A 24,678-nucleotide genomic window follows, 5' to 3' on the forward strand; every position below is an offset into this window, starting at 1 on the left:
TGTCAGAGTAAGGCAGTGTTTGTGGTTTACTGTTAATTCAGGAATCTGACAGAGGGGAAGAAGCTGTCTTTGTGCCACTGAGCACTTGTCTTCAGGCTCCTGTACCTTTTTCCCAATGGTAGCAGAGTGAAGAGGGCATGGCCTGGATGGCATGGGTCCTTGAGGATAGAGGCTACTTTCTTTAGACACTGTCTCCTCAAGATGTCTTTGATTGAGTGGTGTCCATGATGTCACAAGCTGAGTTAACAACCCCTCGAGTTTTTTCCTGTCCTGAGTTTTGGCACCTCCATGCCAGGCAGTGTCGCCATGCCAGAGAGTAACGCCAAAAATTATAATAGGCTTTATAAACCTTGCATTTAGGGCAGAAGTAATTTTTCAGTCCCAACAAAAATGCTCATCATCAAATACTGTCATTTTAATATTTTTTAGTTCCAAATCTTGGACTGGACAGAGAAGGAACATGCAAGTCATGGGGCCAATACCACTTTGAAACTTTTGATGGTCTCTATTTTTATTTTCCTGGAAGATGCTCTTATATTCTTGCAAAAGATTGCAGGACAACGGAGCCTCAGTATATGGTGGAGGTATGATGTAGCATTTATTTAGCTCAGCATATACCTATAGATGCATTTATCTCATTGTTTTGTTTTCTGTTTATTCAGGTCCGCAACAATGAGGAGTGTGCATCTTCACATTACTCTTGCTCAAGGACTTTAAGCTTGTTTTTTCCAAATGAAGAGGAAATTACTATTCTTGGTCATTCAGTTATAAAAGGAAGAATCAGGTGCATTTCTTACCAAAAACAAATCTTTTTAGAAGAAAACATTCCACTCTACAAATATGCAATAAAATAAACTTGCAACAAATGTAGGATGGATATTTTGTGTACTAGTAAACTGGTAAAGGAAGAGCATTTCCTTCCCTGGAAGCGATTGGCCAGTGATCAATAGTCAGTCTCCGAATATCAGTCCAGTAACTTAACCCCTTTATTAAAATTATAGAAACTGGAGATATTTGGAATCTGAAATAAAAAACAGAAAGTATGGGATAAACAATGGGTCAGGCAAAATCTGCAAAAAAAAAAAGCATTTCAGGGTTGCCATCTTTCATCTGAACTGAGATCTGAGGGACTCTTTCTCTTTCCACAGATGCTACCAGGATTGATGAGATTTTCCAGCATGTTCTGTTCTTGTAACTCAATCACTTGTATTACTGTCGCATTCCATGTTCCACAAAGTAGCAAAGGAGGCTTCAGGAGCCATTTGTCTGCATCCTGTTTTCTTTTAATATGCATTTCTGATTATAAATACATTTATGATTTCTGAGGGTCTTTGGAAGGAGACTGATTTTTCTTCTGTGTATTACTGCAAAATGGAACATAACTGTGGAAAATTAAATTGGGAAAATCTCATTCAGAAGCTTCATGTTTGTTCTGTAGTTTCTTTCATTCAGGGGATGGGGGAATATCTGGATTGGAGAGAAGTTCTAACAACCCTGAAGAATATGGTTCTGGTCCATGATATAAACTGATCTATTTGTCCCCTCAGTGCATACTGAGATTCAGAGGGAAGTACATTCATTCCTCAAATTCAGCTAACATTGACTCTGTTCCAGAAATTAGATCTCATTAGGAAGTAAATATTTCAGAAATGCAGCCCAGGATTTAAAAGTTTTGTGTCCCAACACAATTTGTAGATCTTGCATAAACTCAAGGATTTTTCAACTGCAAAGCATCCAAAATAACTTTCCGATTAACAGGCTTCCTCCATATTATGCAGGAGCAACATTGGACATTTATTGGTTTGATAAAATTGTATTTGTAAAGTGAGGATAAAGTTGTCATGGTAAAGTTGTACAAGATATTGATGAGGCCATATCTGGAGTATTGTGTGCAGTTTTGGTCACCTAACTACAGAAAAGATATAAATAAGATAGAGAGGGTTCAGAAAAGATTTCCCAGTATGTTACCCGGATTTCAGGAACTGTGTTGGTTAAACAGGTTAGAACTTTATTCCTTGGAACATAGAATAATGAGGGGAGATTTGATAGAGGTATTTAAAATTATGAAGAAAATAGAGTAAATGTAGATAGGTTTTTTCCACTGAGGGTAGGTGAGACAACAGAAGACATGGGTAAGAGTGAAAGGGGAAAAGTTTGGGAGGAACGTGAGGGGGATATTCACACAGAGAGTGGTAGGTGTGTGGAACGAGCTGCAGGCTCAATTTTAACATTGAAGAAGAATTTGGACAGGTACATAGATGGGAGAGCTATGGTCTGGATGCAGGTCAGTGGGATGAGACAAAAGTGGTTTGGCACAGACTAGAAGGGTCAAATGGGCCTGTTTCCTTACTGTAGTGTTCTATGATAGACCATTAGTAGTCCTTTGATTGTTCATTCTGACATCAATTGTTCAGATCACTTTCTCTCTCTCTCTCTCTCTCTCTCTCTCAACATATATACTGATAACAGATGGTATAGAGATCAACAAATGTTAAGTAAATTTTATAGATTTTATTAAATACAAATTTAAAGATTGATTTTTCTGTTAATTTTAAAGAGTATTTTTTTTTAAATCATTAAAATCATTTGTAACATTTTTCTACAGTTATTGTAAATTTTAAAATATCTTTCCTTTAGATTGCCATTGCCCCAGACTATTGGGCATGTATTCTTTGAGCGTCTGGCTGATTACATACTTGTGAAGACAACGTTCGGATTTTCCTTGGCATGGGATGGGGTCTCTGGTGTTTATATCAAGCTTACAGAGGAACACAAAGGCAAACCTTGTGGTCTATGTGGTAATTTCAATGGAGATATGTCTGATGATCTCAATGCAAGCTATAGTAAGTAATTATTGCTAGTTATTGTTTTCCCCTTTCCTCATTCCCACATCTGCATCCACACAGATTTATGTCAAATGTGAATACTCTGAAGTTGGCTGCTAGGATATCTATGATAACAGAAGACTTGTACTCTCTAAACCTCATGCCTTGTTCTGCCAAAACAAAACAGTTAGATAACTGGCATGCACTTCCTTTTTGCAATGGAGCAAAACATTCCTTGATGGGTGACCGAGGTTTTGATCTCCGCATATGGAGAAGGAGCAGGAGAAAGCCCACATTCCCGAGCTCAGTAATGGATGAGGATCAAGATGACATTTTATCTAATCAAAAGTTATTTTTCAAGCTTTTCTGCTTTTTGATTTAAAATAGTTTCAATCCTAATGTAGCTAAATTGGAACATGGAGACATTTGAATGCTTATTTAAATCAAGGTAAGAAGTTTAAAATCTTTATTTAGTTCTTACAAAGTATAGACCCAAGTGTAAGAATTCAGGTAACTAGTCGAATATCAATAAGCCGAAAGAGGTCACAGTGTGGAAATAAAAATCTAATTCAAGAATTATACTCCATGGCATGCTACTTGAATTCAGATGTGAATAGTGAATGTAGTTCATTAAGATGTCCTTGAAACAAATAGAGTAAATTAGTTTAAAATGCAAATGTTTTTTATAACCAAATAATCTAACAAGATTTATAAAATGATGCATTAGAACCATATTCTTAAGTCTGTGCATAGCATGACAACTATAAATGATCAGCAGAAGTATGGAGGAAAGAAGAATTTGTATATGTCACTTAACTGACCTCAGAACATTCCAAAATTGAAGAACTTATGATGTCACAGATAATATGAGCATAAATTTTTTCTATCTCTGAAGGATAATGAGATAAATGTCCAGATAGCCATTTTAGGTAAGTTGGTTAAAGAATAAATATTAGCATGGATAGCAGAACTGTATTGCTTACCTTTGTGCGGTGCCAGGGATATTTTGTGCCGTTCTGCGAGACCTAGGATAATAGATTGAAGTTCTAATATGCTGTTACTTTTTATCTTTTTGAATATAAATTACACAAAAATGAAACCAGTGTAAATATCGTGGCTCTAGAGTCATACTGGAGGAATAGATAGACCATGAAGAAGGCTGTGTTATACAAATATAAATTGGCACATTTAGCGTAGCAGTTAGCGCAATGCTGTTATAGCGCCAGCTTTGGGTTTGGGGTTCAAATCCTGCACTGTCTGGCACATTCTACCAAGGTCTGCGTGGGTTTCCCCTGAAGGCTCCTGTTTCCTTCCACCCTTCAAAATGTACTGGGGGTTGTAGATGTAATTGGGTGGCATGGGCTCGTGGGCAGAAAGGGCCTGTTACTGTGCTATAAATTATATTTGAGGCTCTGGATATTTGCTTTTGTGTTTGTTTGTGTAATTGCAGTGCTTTACAAATTTGGACACTATAAAGGTGCTGGCAGCGTATTTGACCATGATATATGCAAATTAAGGTCCACAGACACTCGGGACCACAGAATCATCAGATTTTATTGAAGGCTGATTGTGTACTATGAACACAGTGCCAAGAAGTGGCCATTTTTTATCTTCACTATTTTTCCTGTTCACTCACACTTTGTGATGCCTTGTTCTTGGCTTTCTAATTTAATAGCAGTGATTTATTTTGTGTATTTTCTTTCACGTTAGGACTTTGATCCTGGAAGTGACTGTATATCAATAATTGCAGTGACACCCCCCCCCCCCAACAGTAAAATGTAATACATTATATTAATCTCATGGTAATACATGTATTTATTTTCAGGTATGCTGACTGAAGATATTGCTGTCTTTGGAAACAGTTGGATGTCACAATCTCCTTTTGAAACCCCATGTGAATCTGTTCCATTTGATTTCCCTAGCCCATGTAGATACAAAGGGGCAGCAATTAATGTTAGTACCTTCTGATTTACTTTATCATTATAGATGACTAGGGCATTTAGAATCTTGAATAAGAATTAATCATTTATAACAATACTGCTTTAAAATATTGTGTCTAACTGTCTGAATATTCTAAACACAATGCTGGAGAAACTCAGCACATCAAACAGTGTACTTTATATAGCAAAGTTAAAGATGCACAACCAACATTTTGGATTTGACCCCTTCATCAATGTATGAGCAAATGTAGACAGGCACCCGAACAAAATGGTGGGGCCGTGGGTTTGGGGAGGAGGAGCACAGACCCATAGGCAGGAAATAATAGGTGGAGGGCACACCAGCAAATGGGAGGGGGATGGATGGCTCCGAATGGAGAGACAAGGCAGTGGAGAGCTGGAGGAAAGAAGATAGAGGGATAGGGAAGAGAGGGAGAAGAGGGAATGAGCTAGCAGAAACAGGGGAAGTCGATGTTAATGCCATTGGGGTGGAGAGTGCCCAGATGGAATATTATGTGTTGTTTCTCCAATTTACAGAGGTGGCCTTGGTTTGGCTATGCATGAGGCCATGGACAGACATGTCACGACAGGTGGATTGACTGTAAATACCTGTGATTTTATGGTTTATTATTCAACTCCAACATTGGGCTTAAATAATACTATGGAGCTTTGTTTGATTTTTGATTATGGAAGTAACATTTTCTTTATGATTAATGTAAATCTAGGATGACTCTTATACAAAGCTAGAGTAATGATGAACCTCAAATACCATCCACTGTAAAATAAAGGCTTAGAATTAATTTGATAGACACTGATTTTTAGCTTGTGAAGGACAAACCTGATGTAGAAAATGGATAAAGCTATTCAGCATGCTGCAGCATTGAATTAGATAATATCCATTCCACTCTATCCAATATTGTTATCAAACCAAGGTGTACTTATTTTGATCTTGAAGCTTCAATTGACCTAATCTTCACAACTTTTTGATTTTTTTTTTTGCTGATTTCACTCCTAAAACCTTGGTTCTGATTTTAAGATTATGCAGACACAGTGTAACCCCTGTTTACCAAGCCAACAAGGCACCAATTGGCAAAGTAAGACTCAACATGTTATGAGTGCATGACCGAATTAACAAATGGAAATGGTTTATATGTAAATTAAAAAGCATAAGAACTTATTAATATGCTTCTACATAATTAGGAATCATGATGTATTCTATATATTTGTTAAAAATCTTATTCATGTATTTAAAATCCTTTTATTCAAACATGGTAGACAAGGTTCAAGGTTCCTTTAGTCTTCAGATGTTTTAATCAAACTATCTGGTTCCCATCCTTAAAAAATATTAAGGACCTTACAAAAATAAAAAAAAATAAAATGAATACTGATTTACTTCACATTTTACAATCAACAATTGCAATCTGATCACAACATGTGACTTGAGAACGAGGTGGTGTAAAGATTCTAATCTTAATTTCTAAACAACTTTGCAGACTATTTATTAAGTGTGATTCTTTCATTTTAATTTAGGATATCATTGCAAGATGTGAAGTTCTGGAGGGTTTCCCCTTTTTTACTTGTCGTGAAAATGTTCAGCCTAATTCATATGTCGCCAGTTGTATTAATGATCTGTGCAAGTAAGTCATCAATTTGTAACGAATTTAATTCTGTAAAATGCATGTTAATATGAAAAGTTGATGCATGATCAATGTTCAATTGAATAGGAAGGATGATTCTGAAACTTATTGTCATGCATTAAAGGAGTATGCCAGAGCATGTTCTCATGCGGGCTATCCCATAACCGACTGGAGAGATGATTTTCCGGATTGCGGTAAGTTATTTTCTTATCATTGAGGTTCACATTTAAAACAATATCACCTGTTCCCAAAGAACAAAGTAAATATACCAGAAAAAAATATGGAGCATGCAAGGTGTATCTTTAACTAATTTGTAAAAAGAGTAAATTTTGTTTAATTTTTAAAAAAATGTAAAGTAGGAGGCTATAATTGGGATGCATTGCAACATTATCTTGGGCAGGGTTTAGGTGTGAGGGATTCTGCAGTCAATTTGTGACAATTGTGCCCACTTTAACTGTATCAGCTTTGGGGCATTCTGAGAAAGAATCTGTCAATACTGATTAGTATCAGGTCTGAATTCACCATCTGGAGTTGTAATCGTATCTCATCGTGTAGTCTGTAATAATGCCACTCCAGTATCTTGCGGCAGATGAGCACTAACGTCTTGGCTCAGATAAATCTTACGTCCATGTGGTTTGAGAATTAACATCCATCACACCTTTAATCTCTTGATTTGACCAATATTTGATTTCTTCTTGAGAATGGGCTTGGACTACTTCAAGGATCCAATGACCAGTAATAACTACTTTTCTCCAAAATCAAAAAGATCCTGTTTTGAGGGGGAGAACGGTGTGCAATATTATGAAAGGTTCAATTGTTCAGCAGAAATTTTATTAGCAGGCTCTTTCCTCATATCTTTAGTAATTGGCCAAATAATAGTGATTTCCAGCTTTAATGCTATAGGGTATCCTAATGCATGGATACCAGGGGTTTTACTGTACATGGATACACAGAGAAGGATGGATGAGCACGTTTGCTTGCCTAACTTGGATTAAGAATAAATAGTTCAAAAGACAAAGATAATGTACTGTACTTTCACTGAACAAATTTCACTTTCATGAATATCTAAACCTTAAAGAAATTTACTTTCAGTCACATTCTTTGAAATTATTTAACTGTTGTTGTGTCTGCAGGTTCCTCCTCACTCCACGGAGTCACCCAAAAGATGAATAATATTATAAATATTTAACCCCCTCCCCCCCAAAGTTTACATATAAAGCCTTACTAATATAATTAATAGTATACTAATAAGGATAAAAACTTACTAAGCAGATATAAGGAGACACTCTAAGAGAATCACCCCAATGGCAAGCAGCCTCAACCAGCTCTTCATCCCAGGTGACACCATTTTATTTTTATAAATTTACATAATTTTATTCTATAAATGTAGACATACAGGCCATTTTGGCCACCCAATTTACACCCAATTAACTTGCACTAAGCAGGGATAAGGAGACACTTTAAGAAGTGCTCCCCAAAAGTGAGCGGCATCAACCAACTCTTCATCCTGAGGGATGCCATTGCTGGTTCACACAATTTTATTCAAGCTGCTGCCATGAGCAAAGCACAATCAAGGCACTCCACTGGCTGAATATGTACTCCCATCTTCACCGAAGGTTTAGGTGTTACTTCAGAGAGCATTTACTTTAACAATTTTAAACTTTTATTTAAGTTTTTAAAAAAAATCTTATTCTTTCTATTTATCTATTTATTTTTCTCTGTTTTTGCTGGTTGCTGGAGGTTGCCAGTTGCTTGAATTCCAATGCAATGCTTCTAGGCAGAAGTGTCAAATAACGTGCATGCTTTGTAACAACATCACAATGACTGGAACACTCAGTCTACAGCAAGAGTTTGAAGCTCAATATCTTCAGACGTATGTCCACTTTTGCCTCAAAGCATTTCTGAATACATAATGAAAGTGATTTACCATTGTAAGTTTACTAAGCTTTTTCACTCCAAAATTGAAGCTCATCTATTGTCTCATTACTTGAATAGAGGAAAACCAATTCCCACAGTAACTCTAGACATGGTAACACATAAAAATTGATTAATATTTCATTAAAAGGAAGAACATCTTGCTACAAAAGGGAGAATACGGTCATTCATAGATGACGGGGTGCCATTTTTTTCACTGTGGTGATATATGTGATATCTGTATAAACTATTTCATCACTCTCTTCGTAGGATTGAATTTTTCTTTTCTTTCAATTGCACTGAATCAAAACTTTGTGTTGAATCTTTACTGCATTTCAGATGACCCGTGCAAAGATAGTTTTGTTTACCGTGACTGTATTAGCTGCTGCCCGCCTACCTGCACATTTGAAAAGGAATGCTTGGGGAGTACCTTATACTGCCTAGATGGCTGCTATTGTCCCAATGGTAAGTGCTTACACTCATTTATTTAAATATATGTATATATGTACATTTCCAAATAAAGTTTTTGCCTTTTAATGTCATGAGCACTCCAAGAGTGGAGGGCATTGACTTGCTGGTATTGAAATTGGGAGAAAGACACCTTGAGTGATGAAGCTTGATTTTTATATTGTTCTCTTTGAATAACTTTGCTACTCTCTCAGTTTACTCAACAGCCCAGATTATCTTATTATAAGGGATTGAACTCGCATTAGCAACTAGTTAGATTTATTTTAGGTTTTGGATCTCTCTGAGGATGTGCTATTGGTTATTTAATATCAGTAACTTTATTGCCTCATCACTAGAAGAAAGAAGTTGCAGTTTTAGTTTAAATCTTCTTTTTCTTCTTTGGCTTGGCTTCGCGGACGAAGATTTATGGAGGGGTAATGTCCACGTCAGCTGCAGGCTCGTTTGTGGCTGACATGTCCGATGCGGGACAGGCAGACACGGTTGCAGCAGTCGCAAGGGAAAATGGGTGGGTTGGGGTTGGGTGTTGGGTTTTTCCTCCTTTGTGTTTTGTCAGTGAGGTCTTCTTCAAAGGAGGTTGCTGCCCGCCGAACTGTGAGGCGCCAAGATGCACGGTTTGAGGCGAGATCAGCCCACTGGTGGTGGTCAATGTGGCAGCCACCAAGAGATTTCTTTAGGCAGTCCTTGTACTTCTTCTTTGGTGCACCTCTGTCTTGGTGGCCAGTGGAGAGCTCGCCATAGAACACGATCTTGGGAAGGCGATGGTCCTCCATTCTGGAGACGTGACCTACCCAGCGCAGTTTGATCTTCAGCAGAAGAAGAAGAAGAAGAAAGAAGTTGCAGTTTTAGTTTAAATATATTTTATGCAATTGACACACTTCTATGCTTTTAAGTATAAAATTAACCCTGGTATGAAAGTGACAAAAATGCAGAGAGAGTTCCACTAAATTGGATTGATTTTTTTTTTGGTGTTACTTGGTCAAAACCAGCAGAGTAAGTCCAAACCAGATTCAATTTGAGCTGTGATTATCATTATAGTTTAAGAAGTGCTGACATCAACTTGGAAGTGCCCTCAGACTACTGTTCTCAAAGTGATCGAACCACAATTGAAAGTAACACAAAAAAAGATTTTTTTCCCACTGGCTTTTGAAAAGATTCAAAAAAATAACCCGCACCTAAGGAAAGTTATAAAAGCTTTATAATATTATCATAAATATCTTCGGGAACTTAGTCAAATGCTTCTGTATAATTGGGAAACATGTAATGTTTTCGTTAAGTCTTATTCATTTATTTATCTCCTATTTATGTAAATCTGCTCCACAATCCTGGAGAAATACTATCTCGTCTTTACTGTGCATTGTGTTAGTCGTTATGGTGTGAATGACCAATAAAGGTGACTTGACTTCATGTATGTAAAATCCTTTCATTCAATCACGGTAGTCTTCAGCTTTTTAAATCAATCTCTGTCTGGTTCTTATCCCAAAAAATATTAAAAGACCTTTAAAAAATATTTATTTTAAAAACGTCTTTTAAAATGTTGGCTTATCTTTGATGTATTAAGTTCAGAAACGTATGAATAAATTTGGGTACAAATTGTATCTTTTTATTATTTCCACCCACAAAGAAAACTACTTCCAGATATTGATAGAACTGATGTGAATTTTAGGATTTCATGTTTTAATGAGATGTAGCACATTTCACTTTAAAATCACGTGAACTGTTAGAATTAACTTCAATAGCTTTTGTCTTGGGTGAAATTCGATTCTAATCTTGATTAAAATGTAGCCAATATCAAAAGTATTTTTTAGTTCCTCTTCCAAACTTACTCCAGTGCAGAGAAAAAAAAAGCAGTGTAAAATAATGCATGCACAGAGCAGCTAGTGTGCCTGAGGAATAACATTTGGTCAGAAAATGTGAGCCTATGGACATTTCTGCAGTTTTCTTTTCCAAAAAGAATCAACTTTTGCGTCAACTTAGGACAATAAATTGTTGTTCCCATTTCTTTTTTACATCGAAAACATCTATCAGATACTGTTGGGTCCCATTTATTTAACTTTTGCGGTGTAATGTATAGTCTGTGTAACCAATTATATTGTATCATACGTAGCCTCGTATTTATTGTATTTCTCATCGTTCCAGAACATAATTTCTCCCATGTTTCCTTTTTTATCTTTATATTTAAATCTTGTTCCCATTTTTGTTCAGTTTTACCATTTGTTTCCTCATTCTCCTTTTCTTGCAGGTTAATATACATATTTGTTATAAATCTTTTGATTAACATTGTATCTGTAATCACATATTCAAGGTTACTTCCCTCTGGTAAACTCAAATTGCTTCCTAATTTATCTTTCAAGTAGGATCTCAGTTGGTAATATGCCAGCGCTGTATCTCCAGTTATATTGTACTTATCTCTCATTTGTTCAAAGGATAAGAATCTACTTCCTGAAAAACAATTTTCTATTCTTTTAATCCCTTTTTTTTCCCATTCTCTAAAGGAAAGGTTGTCTATTGTAAAAGGGAGTAGCTTATTTTGCGTCAATATTAGTTTTGGTAATTGATAATTTGTTTTATTTCTTTCTACATGGATCTTCTTCCAAATATTGAAGAGATGATGTAATACTGGAGAAGTTCTATGTTGTACCAATTTTTTGTCCCATTTATATAATATGTGTTCAGGTATCTTTTCCCCTATTTTATCTAATTCATGCAATCTGGACATGTGAGAGAGTAGAAAAATTTTGGGATGATCTCAATCAGATATTAAATAAAATAACAGAAAACAATATACCAAAGAATCCAGAGATCTTTCTCCTAAGTAACATAAAAAACAAAGAATTTGGAATTGATTTGGAGGATGCACAAAAAAGATTTGTTAAGATAGCCCTAGCCGTAGCAAAAAAATATATTATGTCAACCTGGAAATTGGAAGATAATTTGAAAATACAACAATGGTATATAGAAATGAATAAATGTATTCCATTAGAAAAAATAACATATAGTTTAAGAAATAATATTGAAATATTCGAACAAGTATGGGAGCCTTACATTAAATACAATAGCGAAAACCTACCGGGGACAAACATTACCTAAGTTGATGGAAGGAGAAGGAAAGAAAAGAATGGACTCTGTAGAATTTCTGGTGTATTTTTGTTGAATGACAACATTGTCTGACTGAATTAATGCAACCTAGATTGTATACCTAAAATGGATGAGAGGGGGGAGGGGTGGGGGGTGGCTTGGGAGGAGGGAGGGGGGGGGGAGAAAAAGTCACTGTAAATGTGTGAAAAAGAAAAAGTGTATATCATGGCTATTGTGATTTATGGTGTGAAAAATAAAAAAATTAAAAAAAAAAAACAAAAAAAAAACTTAGGACAATAAATAATGATTTTATGTTTTGTTCAGGACTTGTCATGGAGAATGGAACTTGTATATCAGTGTCTAATTGTCCATGTATATACCATGGCACAGCCTATCCCATAGGATCTCACTTGCAGGAGGGGTGCAAAATGTGGTAGGTGCCAATACAGAAGACTAACATACTGGAGCTCAGTCTAATTTGGGAAACGTAAAAGTGAAAAGCAGAAACGCATTTTTCCCTTTTAATTGTGTGTTGGATTTTTAATTGACAAATGCTCACCTGTTAATACAAAATTCAGTGTATTGATATATTGTAATTCTTATATAATCATTAATAATAATAAAAATGTCTTGTTTAATTTTTGCAGCATTTGCGGAGGTGGTGTTTGGAATTGCACGGACAGTGATTGCCCAGGTAAGACGCTTCCTGTGTATGACTTTTAATTATTTTTTAACGTATTGATGATATACTTCAGTTCAGAATAAGGAATCATTATTGCCTAATCAGGTACATTAACAATTAGCAAAGCATTTAAATTATCCTATCAAATTTGACAATGAGACAATCTTGAGAAAGAAATTCATACATTCGGCTGCCCTTCAAGTACAGCTTGGCCTTCATTACCATTATTCGCTCAGGGATGGTCAAGAAGCTATAAACGCTTAGGATCTATGTACCCCCCTCTGAAACTGGATCCTTCACTTTCTCATCAGAAGACCACAGTCAGTATGAATTGGAAACCACTGTTTATCAACACAAGGGCACCTCAAGGATGCGTGTTTATCCCACTGCTCTACTTGTTATACACCCATGACTGTATGGCCAGGCACAATTCCAATGCCTTCTACAAGTTTGACAGTTGTCAGCAGAATCATAAATAGCAATGAGGAAGCGTACAGGAGGGAGACAGATCAGCTCATTGAATGGTGTAACAACAACTCAACGTCAGAAAAAAACAAGATGATTATGGACTTCAGGAGGAAGTCAGGGGAACACAACCCCAAGGGCTCAGAAGTGGAGAGGGTCAAGAACTTCAAATTTCTTGGTGACAACTTCTCTGAGGATCTGTCCTGGATCCTCCATGTTGATGCAATCACAAAGAAGGCTCGTCGGCGGCTATACTTCGTGAGGTGCCTGAGATGATTCAGTATGGCACCAAAGACTCTCATAAACATCTACAGGTGTATTGTAGAGAGCATTCTGGATCACTGCCTGGTATGGAGGCGCCAACTCTTAGGCCAAGAATAAACTCCAGAGGGTTGTTAACTTGGCCTCTGACATCACAGGCACCAATCTTCTCTCCATTAAGGACATCAACATGAGGCAGTGTCTTAAAAAAGCAGCCTCTATCCTCAAAAACTCCCACCTTCCAGGCCATGCCCTCTTCACTCTGCTACCATCAGAAAGGAGGTATAGAAGCCTAAAGACGAGCACTCAATGGTACAAGGACAGCTTCTTTCCTGCTGCCATCAGATTCCTGAATAATCAATGAACCAAAGACCCTGCCTTACTTTTTGTGCACTACTAATTTTTACTTTTTATAGTATTGTCATTAGATGGGTATAATATGAATGTTCGCCCTATGACGCTGCCACAAAACATCAAATTTCATGGCTTGTTCATGACAATAAATTCTGATTCTGAGTGATTCTTTATAGTTTGGTGTTTTCAGTCTTCTGTCAATTCAAATCGAAGGTTAGGGGACTGAAATGTCTCACTCTATAATCTGATTATGTAAGCTATGCCAGTGGTTCAGAGCTACACAAAAGAATTATTGCATTGTAGAAATCCCTTCTGTGGGGTTGAACGTTAAACCAAAACTCAGTGGAATTGTTGAAATAAAGGCATAATATTCAATAGCAATATGAGGACGAAGAGCTGACATCTTCCCATTTCCCAGCCACATTTTACTTCCAGCCTGAGGAAATGGTCATTTACCTAATTTGATCTCTGATAGGCTTCCTTTGAGAAAATTGGATTACTTAGCGAATACACTTATTCTAAATAATTCATCATCTGGGAGTTGTTTTGAAATAGCCTGAGGATATGAAAAACAATGTTGCAAAATGAATGTGTAACAAGCATTCTTTTCTTTCAGGTGAATGCTCAGTCACAGGAGACATGCATTTTACCACATTTGATGGGCGGATTTTTACATTTCTTGGCACATGCCAGTACATCTTTGCAAAGAGCAACAGAAGTAATAAGTTCATTGTGACATTAGAGAATACACCTTGTGGCCAGGTAACAGATTAACAATTAAATAGTTATAAATGTAGCATTACGAATTCTATTGATATACAAGTTGCACCTGCTTTCTTTTATAATTCTTTTATAATCGACTGGGAGATAAGAGAGGATTTGAAATAAGAAAAGATTTGGCATGTAAAATGAAAAAAAAACAAGCTAGTTATTGTTTATTTTGCAACAGTGTTCAGTTTCACAAAAGCATTTTGTAATCTGGTCAGTTGGTAATTTCCAGTACACCAAAACTATCATCTGTACAAAAAAACCCCATTAAAACGGATTAGTTGATTTTGTTCTTGAATTACTCTGAGCTGGTGGCTCACAAAGATTATCCTTCTAAATATGCTGAATTTACCGTGAATGTTTTTGAAACTTTTGGGCAGGAAATTAAAACATTCCAAACCAATTCAGAATCCTTCTTTTGATGAAGGTCATGAAGGACATAGCGTTTTGTTCACTGAAATGCAGGAATAAGTTCATTTCTGATCTTGTTTAATGATGACAACACCTCTTGTTCTTAGGAAGCAGGAAAAAAAATAAGAAATTCATGTGCTCCCAGCTGCACTGGCCAATCCCTCAAATGTGTATTCAGTTTTCTGAGATTTTCCGCATCACCTACCCACATAGACTTCAGATAGTTCTTTTGACAAATCCACCAACAGGAAAATAAACAGCTAAAGTGCAACCTAAGTAAAGGCAGGCTACATCATGTTATTTCGGATTTGGATATCTGGATAGTTTGCTTAAATGAAAGTTACAGGCAGACGGAAGTTGAGCATTTATCCTAGGGTATGAGTGAATGGCATGGGCACACAACATTTGTGTAGAAAAACCACAGAATGGAAACAACACAGACTGCTGATATCCAAGAAAAGTTGTGTGAGGTAAAATGTCTGTTGAGTCATATTTGATTGGTTCCTGAAGGAAAAAAAGAGCTCAAGAAAGACTAGAATTTGTTGGAAACTGGTCTGTTAGCAGCCATTAGCTCAAATATATTTTATGGTCCAAGTTGGTGGAAGAGCAAACTCGAAGCAGAGGGTAAAGGACACATGATATCTGGAAACTGCGATGTATTTTCCAGGTTAGCATGATGTGCCACTTGGAAGTGAACTTGCAGATAGTAGTGTTCCATGCGCCTCATGCCTTTATGCTCAATGAAAGTTGTGGGGTTGGGAGCAATGTTCCTTCTAATTTTTAGTATTCAGTCTGCGCAAAAAATCTTGTGCAATTTTGTTTCCTGTGACAAAAGTATGTGCACACTGAATGCTTGTGCAAATGTAAACTTGAAGTTGTTTCAAGATCATTTTGGCACAGCCTCTCTCTCATGGCTAATAAAACTGTAATGGCATGTTTTAATATAATATAATCAATTAACTAGTTAACAGAAACAGTTGGCTAAGAGTATTTTCAATAAGTATAATTATTAATCACAATATTATTTTAGGTTTACTAGCCTTTTGTGCACACATTACTTTCCTTTATGTGCTGGTTGCAAAACGTTAGTTGGGAGGTGCAGTTGGAGTTCAGGGAGTAAGCATTTTGTAGATGGTACACACTTCAATTATTTTGTGTTGGTGGAGGAGAATGAACGTTTAGTGGGATAATAGTAAGTAGGTTGCTTTGTCCTGTTGAGTTTCTTGAGAATTGTTGCTATTGGGCTCATTAAGGCAGGTGGATACCTGATGTGCTTTGTAGACAGTGGAATGTCTTTGAGGCATAAGGAGGAGAGTTATTCACTGTAGGATACCCAGCCTTGCTTTCAAAGCCGCAGTGTTTTTCAGTGCTCAGATGGTGAACAACAGGACAGCTAGTATATTTTTCTAACACGACTACTTCTTGGCACTTCTTGTTAAATTGAAATCTGGAATTACCTCTTCGCATAAGGCTATGTCAACTAAAACCCTAAAACTGTGATTTTTTTTTAAGTAATTTTCCCTTTAAATTGTAATTCTTGAGTGGCTTCTTGGCCAAACCATCAAAATTTGACTTTCTGAAGATGAATGATTCTATTATCCTCATTGCCATCACAAGATGAACCTTGAACCCTAGATAGCAATGGTGCCAAAACAGCTCTGCCTTTGACCTGCTTCATCAACTCTTACTTGTTACTTAATATGAGGCCTAATACCACCCTTTCAAACAGGCCTCTTGACTGATTGCTGCTTGTAACAATACAGTATTGTGTCCACGATCATGTTTGTCCTCCACTTGCACCCATTTATTTCGACTTCCCAATTTTATCCCTGGTAATTTTGAAATTGCTAATATTATCTGTAAAATTCATGCATCCTACAAAGCTCTCGGTTCTTTGCTTCCCTAAGTCTGGTGAAGATGTCAAGAGTTAATTTTCATTTCTTTTGCCTTCTCACCCCAATGCATTGTAACACTTGGATCAGATAAACCACTTACCTCAAGTACATTTCTGGTATTGAATTATGTTCAAATCCAAAGTATTTCCTTAAAAGATGGTTTATTTAACTTTTGACTTTTTTTTAAAAAAAGCTTAAGTTAATGTTATCATGTACAAGTCTTTCTTGACATCCTTTTTTTTTCAGAGGACTTTTGTCAGTGGGAACTGAAGAATTGACTGTAGTTCATCTATTTTAAATTATGTTTTGTAACTTTGAATTACAACAAATTAATGAACTGCAAGATATTCTAAAATGAAATTATTTTCTATATTTGAATGAAGCAGTTGCTGAATTCTATTGGTAGTGATGAGTTAGATGGCTGCCCAGAAACACTAAACACATACATAATGGCTATGTGTTGTGTCCTTCTTCCAAGGACAATGGTTTCAAATTTTAGAACTGCAAAACATTGTACAGGTGAACGACATGGCTGGAGAAGAATGTCATAAGTTCATAACTCAGTAAGGTAAAAGAGTGTAATGCCAACTTCAAGATTATTTGGCATCTCATAAAGATTTTCTTTATATTTGCAGAACCTGGATCACAGTTGCATTCAGTCAGTAACCTTGGTGATAGAAGGTGATACAAGTAACCAAGTAACCTTAAGCAGAGCGGGAGAAATCCTCCTTGGCATCCACCAGGCAATAAGCCTGCCATATAACAATGGTATTACTTTATAGAAGCCTGTAAAAGAGGAATTATCAGCTTTTCAGATGAGAGAGCTGTACTTAATTGGTCAAAATGACTTGTGCAAATTGCAGCATGTCAAATAGGTAGTATAAATATTAATAATGCAAATGTGCCAGAAGGGAAAATAATTTGCTTTGAATGAATGCAGTCGAAAAGAACATGCACTGTTACAAGGAGGCACCACACCTAATTCTCCACGATAGGTGAGATCACCGCTATAGCCACTATATTGCCGGAGAGTGAATTGTACCTGCAGTTCATCAATCTTATTTATTGCCTATGTGCATTCAGGTAGATGTACATGTATCTGAAGCTGCCTTGCAGTTTATTTTTTACACACACTATTCTTTAATCTCATGCATTGTATATCTCCCCATGTTCTACATACGTTAGTTCTTCTCTTGCACACTTAATACTGGAGCTTGTCTACATCATTAATATACCGTAGGTATTATTATATAACCATATAATAATTACAGTACAGAAACAGGCCATCTCGGCCCCTCCAGTCTGACACTGCACTTCTTAGCATTGCAAGGTAACTGTGCAATGGCTTCCAACATGGGATAGCACAGAAAAAGGTTATTCAGCCCATCTTTCCCTTGCCACCTGCTGCTTCTCCCCTTCCCTTAAACATTAATCCCACTTACCTGCATTGGATCTATGTCTTCTAAGCCTCAGTCATATAACTACTTCTCTAGATGCTGCTTGAATATCCATGATATCTGAAATTTGGCAATTGTGCCCAATTGGGAGCGTTGGTTATCTCGGGATGTCTTTGTCACGTATTGCAACTGGAACCTACTTAGGAGTTGATGAATGGGATGGAATATGTCCCCATGTCCAAATTAATATTTAAATATAATTCCTGTCAAATTTGTAATTGAGGCATAGAAAGCCAAAAGTAATATTTTAGCAATAAAATATGATAACCTTTGATTGCTTAGGTTCATTTAGAAATGGACAGCTCCAACTGGCTCTCTATATATCATAGCTTGATGGAAAATGTTATCACAACAATGTTTTTTTTTGTTGGTATCCAACCAGTTCGGTTGTTCTAAAATGACTAGGCTAGTTGACAACTGATAATCCTTCTTGTAATAGTTTAGAATAGTTAAAGGCGAGAGATTTATTTGTTATTAGTGTACGTTAATATGCAGTAAATTGCAGCTTATTTTGTGAGGCATTTCATGGACCACATATGGTCAACCAGGGATGAATTTTCAGTAAAGAACTGTTTGTGGTGTTAACTGAGCTTAGACTGTTGAAATTAATTCTGTACCAGTCCAGTGTTGTATCTTAATATATCATGTTTAGTTGCACTGTAATTAAAATATTAGCACTCAAAATGAAATGTACTTTCATTTTTTACTTACAGGAATAATTGAAATCTTGAGGTTGTCGTCCTTATTTGTACAAGTGAAGACAAACTTTGGTCTCTCAATGAAGTTTGATAATGAAGGTGGAAGGCTGTATCTCCAGGTTGACAGCAGCTGGAAGGGAAAAACGACGGGTCTGTGTGGAACATTTAATGGAAACTTACGAGATGACTTTCTGTAAGTTCACATTGTTGATTTAAAATGCTTCATGCTTTACGCCAAAGAGAAACTTTAAACATCATAAAATGTGCCTGGAAATTCTCTGCTGGCCATCAGTGTTTGTGTCTGTGGGGTGGGGGTGAACAATTGCTTACTAGGAATGGAATGGTAAATAAAGCCAGATTATGCTTGATTTGACCTGCCGCCTACACTCTCTGTGTTTTTTGAGGTTGCTAACAAGTACCAAATGGGAACTACTGTCTCTTCCACAGAGTAGGAAAAGGTTGATGGGTCCAGTAGTAGGTCTTTGATGAGTTAATGCACAAAAGCGTTGGAAAAACTCAGCAGGTTCCGCAACATCCATAGGAGGCAAATATATGTAACCAATATTTTGGGCCTGAATCTTTCATCAAAAATCTTTGATGGCGTTGTTTGCTCTTTCCATGTACTCCTGACACTTGATCTGAACGTTCTCCATTCTTTTTTTCCACTTTGAGCATTCGTAGGTCAGGGATTCTTAAGAATCAATGAGGATGTTGCATTTCTTCAAGAAGCACATCTTTGATTTTTTTTCCCCCCCTTTACCCAACCTTTGTGGTCCTGTGGTTTCATTCGACCTCTTAGCTTGACTCCCACAGTCATTCCATGGAGATGTGACGGCTAGGTCTCAGATACAGAATCCTGATGGCTTGCAAAATTTAAAATAGAAATGATCTTTACAGTTAAGCTTGCTTATTGGCCTAAAGTATTGAAAAATACATTTTATTGTTTTAAATAAGCACAATTAATAAAAAAAGATGATAAAATGTAATATTTGAGAACAGCTCAAGTACATCTTCAAATTAGGAAAAAAAATAATACAGATATTAGAAATAAATATCTGCACATCAAGGGAATATAAAATTAAGAAAGGTTAGCCAGTTACTAACCTGCAATTATGTTCTTAATCAAGATCAGCAACTCCAGTCTCTCACACAACACCCCCCCCCCCCACCCACCCCCGCCGATAAAGCTTAGGGGCAGATGTGAATCGCATTTGGCCCGTCAGCTCAGTATGTTTGTGGTTGGTCCCTGGACTCCGTGTCGAGCGTCTAGTTCATCTCTGACTGCTGCATTTCACCACGCAGGTGCAGAAGTCAGAGACGAACTGCCTGACGAGGAGGATCGTACTGGCAGTTCTCTGTAGAACCATCGGCCAGAGGTGAGTATTTTTGTGCAAAGATAAACAAGAAAACACTATTGATCAAAATATATGGAAATTCTGCTCATTTCTATTCAAGTATTGTCGAGAAATATTTGAATGATTTAAGCAATACAATCTATATTTTGTGAAGAACTGTTCAAAACACGTCATTAATGTGAGATTTGCTCAGTTCATTGTTTATGATTGCTTGGATAATCAGTTTATTTATTGAGAAGAATGTGTCCTAACTGTTCGTTCTCTGTTCTAGTTCCCCTGTAGGTATGATTGAAGGGACTCCTCAATTACATGCCAATGCATGGAAGATTTCATCAGCTTGCACCACTCCAGTAAACATTCCTTTGGTTGATCCCTGTGATACCAACCAGCAAAATGGTACCTATCTTAATTGAAGCAATTTACCATAGTGCTGCATTTACTAATTTCCAATTAAAAATGTTGGTCTTCCAACAGAAAACTTAATTATTTGAACCTCTTTTTGTATTATTTATACATCCAGCTTTATATTCATCCACAATGTGTGATATTCTCAATCAAGAACTCTTTGGACCTTGCCATACCTTCGTGAATCCCAGCATTTATTATCAACAGTGTCGCTTTGATGCTTGCAAATGTGGACGTTTATGCATGTGCACTGCCCTTGCACACTATGCCTATCTTTGTGCCAAACACAACCTTTTCATCAATTTCAGATCAGAAGTGTCAGACTGTGGTAAGTTTAAAGCAGCTCTTTTATAAGAGTGCAGATGTGATGAACAACAAATTATGATTATGCTACCCTCTGCCTTCTTTAGTTTTGATGTCTTGATTGAGACACAAGAGACTGCACATGCTAGAGCCCTCAGTCAAACAAAACGCTGAAGGAACTCAGCAGGTTAGGCCACCAACCATGGATGATAATGGACAGGTAACCTTTTGAGTTGAGTACCTGCCTCATTGATGAAGCCTGACCACTGAATTCCTCAAGCAGTTTGTTTGATATCCAGATTACCATCTTAAGTCCAGAACAAAAACAATAGGAGCTCAAGATGGTTTACTCTGTTCATTTGAAAATTTATTATTTTGTGATTGAGCTTCTGAATGAATTGTTATATATGTTTCAGATTTGGAAGAAGGGAAATGATAATGACGTCTAACTCAATGCAACTTCTTTGTGAATAGGCTTTTCATAAAAGAATTAAGGCTAATGTATTTGGTACAAAAATTAAATGTGACTTTTAAATGAAAAAAAAATCACGGTAACAGGCCCTTTCGGTCCATGAACCTCTGCCACCCAATTAACCTACAACCCTGGTACATTTTGAAGGATGGGGGGAAGGCAGGAAGGGATGGAGAACATACAAATTCCTTACAGTGAGCATTAGATTCGAAACCCGGTCGCTGGTGCTATAACAACATTGCGCTAACTGCTACGCTAACCTTGCTGGCCCTTGAAATGGGAGATGATGGGACAAATCTAAGGAGACAATAAAACTAAGGGGACATTTTACTGATGTTGTTGGTTTAAGATCTAAAAGATTGGGCATAATTTTAAATGTTATAATAAATGAAAACAACTGCCATATAGTTTATATTTCTGCTTTAAGCTATTGAATTTCTCAAAGATTAGTTAAATGGAAATCATGAAAGAAACACATTCCTTTTTTTTTAAAATACATGGTTATCAAATCAGCAAGTTGTCTCTAAAGAGATCTTGGTGAAGGAAATATTAGTATTGTCACAGGCACAATGGAAAATTATGCTTGATGACTTCATCAAAATACATACAATGTCCACCTTCTTGCAATTGATTGAATCTTCTCGGAAAGGTATTTCAGACCGAGTGAAGATTTCTGCCTCAAGATGAATCCTCAGGACTGGATTTTCTGGTACATGTCGGTTCACTTTAGTGACCACCTTCTTCAAGCTTTAACTTTCCTTGAAAGCTAATTGGACATATTCGGGTAGTTTAAAAAATCATCAAAAAATTACCAATAATTTATTCATATTTTGTTATATCTAATTCCTATTATTACAAGCAATTAAAGTGAGAAGAAAATGGAATGCAGTAAAAATTTTATTCTCATTGTAATATTTTGAATATGAAATCAAAATTCCAATTTCTTTTTTACAAACACAAACAGATTTGAAATTGAATGTACTGTGAAATTAGATGATTGATTTATCACGTTAACCACGGTGTTAGCTTTCATATATCACGTGGCTGAGCAAATTGCCTGGTTTACGTGTGGAGGAGATGGTTAACTCATCTGCATTATGAGGCGTTACTTTTGTCAAGATGGTCATGGGAAGTTTATATCTGAAGTTTCCTAACAAAACAGTGTTTGTATTTCTTCTGTACAGGTATTATCTGCCCAGCTAACATGTTGTACCACACTTGCTCTTCATCCTGTGGTCGAACCTGCCAATCACTTTCTTTGCATGAATGTAGTAGCAAAGATTGTGCTGAAGGCTGCAACTGCCCCCATGGAACATTTTATGATGAAATAGTACATCGCTGTATTGCAGAGTAAGTTTTGTTCATGTGTTAACCTGTCTTAGTGAATTAATTATGTTAATTCACATGCTAAACTCTTTCTTCTTTGGCTTGGCTTCGCGGACGAAGATTTATGGAGGGGGTATACTCTAATTAACTCTTAAATAACTAGCAGTTATTTAGCTGTATCAGGCAATTCATTTACCCTAGAACAAAATAATACAGTTGCTGAATATTGAAAGTAAAATGTTGTAAATACTTGGCAAGCTGGGCAGCATCTGTTAATGCTTCAAGCCCTGCATCGGTACTTTCTGCACGCTATATTGCAATTACCTTGGAAACTCTTTATAGTAGCTTAAGTGCACTACACTGTTTCATTCAAATGTTAAATATCAAGCCAGATATGGATTTTGGGTACATTTACTGCAGTACCTACTTAATTCACCACAAAGTCCCATTAGGCCCATATAATTTTATAATGTCACAATGGTCTTGAAAGTATTATTTTCACCAAGCTCAGGTGATCCTCATCAGTAAGGAAGAACCTCTTAAAACTTTTGCCTTGATCAAGTTCCATGGCCCAGTACCATTTGTCTGAGATCCAGATCAAGATTCTGGTCTCAGTAATGTTTTGTGGTGAATGGGACAAGATTGAACTGCAGACTCAAGGTCTCATGCCGAGCCTTCTGTGCCGGGATCTACTGGCTGCTCTTGAAAAGGAAGCCCAAAAGTCGCTATGAGCAAGCATTGAGAGGATAAAAGAACAAACTATCTCTTGCCTTCTGATTGGGGTTCTTGCAGATTATTTAGTTTACGGAACATCTGACGATAAGTCTCAGAGTCTGTGTTTGCTTTTGCCTGTCACCTATTTAGGCCCAATTTGGTGTTATATAATGAAAAAGGAGATGCATAACAATGAGTCTGTCCTCTAATTTACTCTTAAATGCACCCAGGACAGAATATTGCTCAGTCAATAAGAACAGGAAAACTGAGAAACGTAAACTGCAGATTCTGGCAAACAATGAGATGCTGGAGGCATTCAGCAGGTCAGGCAGAAATGACCAGTCAACATTCTGGGTTGGGATCCTTTGTACAGGAAAATGACTTTTATTAATGAGAACAAAAGGAATTAAGATTTGCTGATTTACTGAGAATGCTGAACTTGCATTTGAGGAATTAGAATCATTTGTAAAAAGTTGGTGCTGCTTCTGAGTAAATATATCTCATTGGCTGTCACTTCTGACCATTACTGTTCAGCTGAAGGGTGACAGTACTGTGGAATAAAATGCAATACACCACCCATTAAAGCCTATGGGATGGAAACACGTTCCCCATTAAATGCATCAAATACTCAGTACTGGACATGTACATGCAGTAAACTCCACTTTGGAAATTCTGTTGCAATTAATTTTTTTTAGCTGTTTATATAATAGTCTTTATTTATAGAAGAAATTTTAAAAAATAAAAAAAGGTTTAATGTTTCTCTTGTGCTTCTTCCAGATCCGAGTGTTCTTGCCACTTCATGGGGGGAGTTTTTCAGGCAGGAGAGGTCACATTCAGTAACTCGGGACCATGGTATTACTTCTGTTCTTTGTTGGTTTGCTATTCAAATTCAGCAATTCAGTACTCTTTTTAAAAATTTTAAAAAATTTTTCACACTATGAACCATATTAACCAAAATACACACAAACATTTCCCTCATTTCCCACAGTGTCATTTTCTCCCCTTCCCCCCCCTCCCTTCCCTCCCTCCTTCCCACCCCCCTCCAAACCCATTAAACATTCAACATATACAATACAATAAACCCATTAAACAATGTCATCACACAATGAAAATAAACAAGAAAATTGTGTCATCTACTTTTACACTCTGGGTCAGTTCATTTCGTCTTCTTCTCATTCTATCATTTTAGGGGGTGGAGGTCCGCGGTAGGCCCTCTCTGTTGTGTTCCATTTATGGTTCCCAAATTTGTTCAAGTA

At 36.7% G+C, this 24,678-nt stretch overlaps 1 protein-coding gene across 1 annotated transcript in view; it reads left to right on the top strand.

Annotated features, from left to right (window-relative positions):
- otogl (otogelin-like) overlaps positions 1-24,678 on the top strand; it is a 111,120-nt gene that overhangs the window by 2,982 nt on the left and 83,460 nt on the right. Inside the window, exons 4-19 of the mRNA XM_069902299.1 lie at positions 430-584; positions 663-784; positions 2,638-2,843; positions 4,651-4,778; positions 6,293-6,399; positions 6,487-6,593; positions 8,653-8,778; positions 12,181-12,289; positions 12,504-12,550; positions 14,235-14,380; positions 17,328-17,460; positions 18,863-19,040; positions 20,474-20,598; positions 20,723-20,935; positions 22,567-22,732; positions 24,200-24,274. Of these exons, the coding sequence (XP_069758400.1) occupies positions 430-584; positions 663-784; positions 2,638-2,843; positions 4,651-4,778; positions 6,293-6,399; positions 6,487-6,593; positions 8,653-8,778; positions 12,181-12,289; positions 12,504-12,550; positions 14,235-14,380; positions 17,328-17,460; positions 18,863-19,040; positions 20,474-20,598; positions 20,723-20,935; positions 22,567-22,732; positions 24,200-24,274 (2,143 nt within the window). The remainder of the gene's footprint in view (positions 1-429; positions 585-662; positions 785-2,637; positions 2,844-4,650; positions 4,779-6,292; positions 6,400-6,486; positions 6,594-8,652; positions 8,779-12,180; positions 12,290-12,503; positions 12,551-14,234; positions 14,381-17,327; positions 17,461-18,862; positions 19,041-20,473; positions 20,599-20,722; positions 20,936-22,566; positions 22,733-24,199; positions 24,275-24,678) is intronic.

Source organism: Narcine bancroftii, chromosome 11 (assembly GCF_036971445.1).
Source record: "Narcine bancroftii isolate sNarBan1 chromosome 11, sNarBan1.hap1, whole genome shotgun sequence".
Taxonomy (NCBI): Eukaryota; Metazoa; Chordata; class Chondrichthyes; order Torpediniformes; family Narcinidae; genus Narcine; species Narcine bancroftii.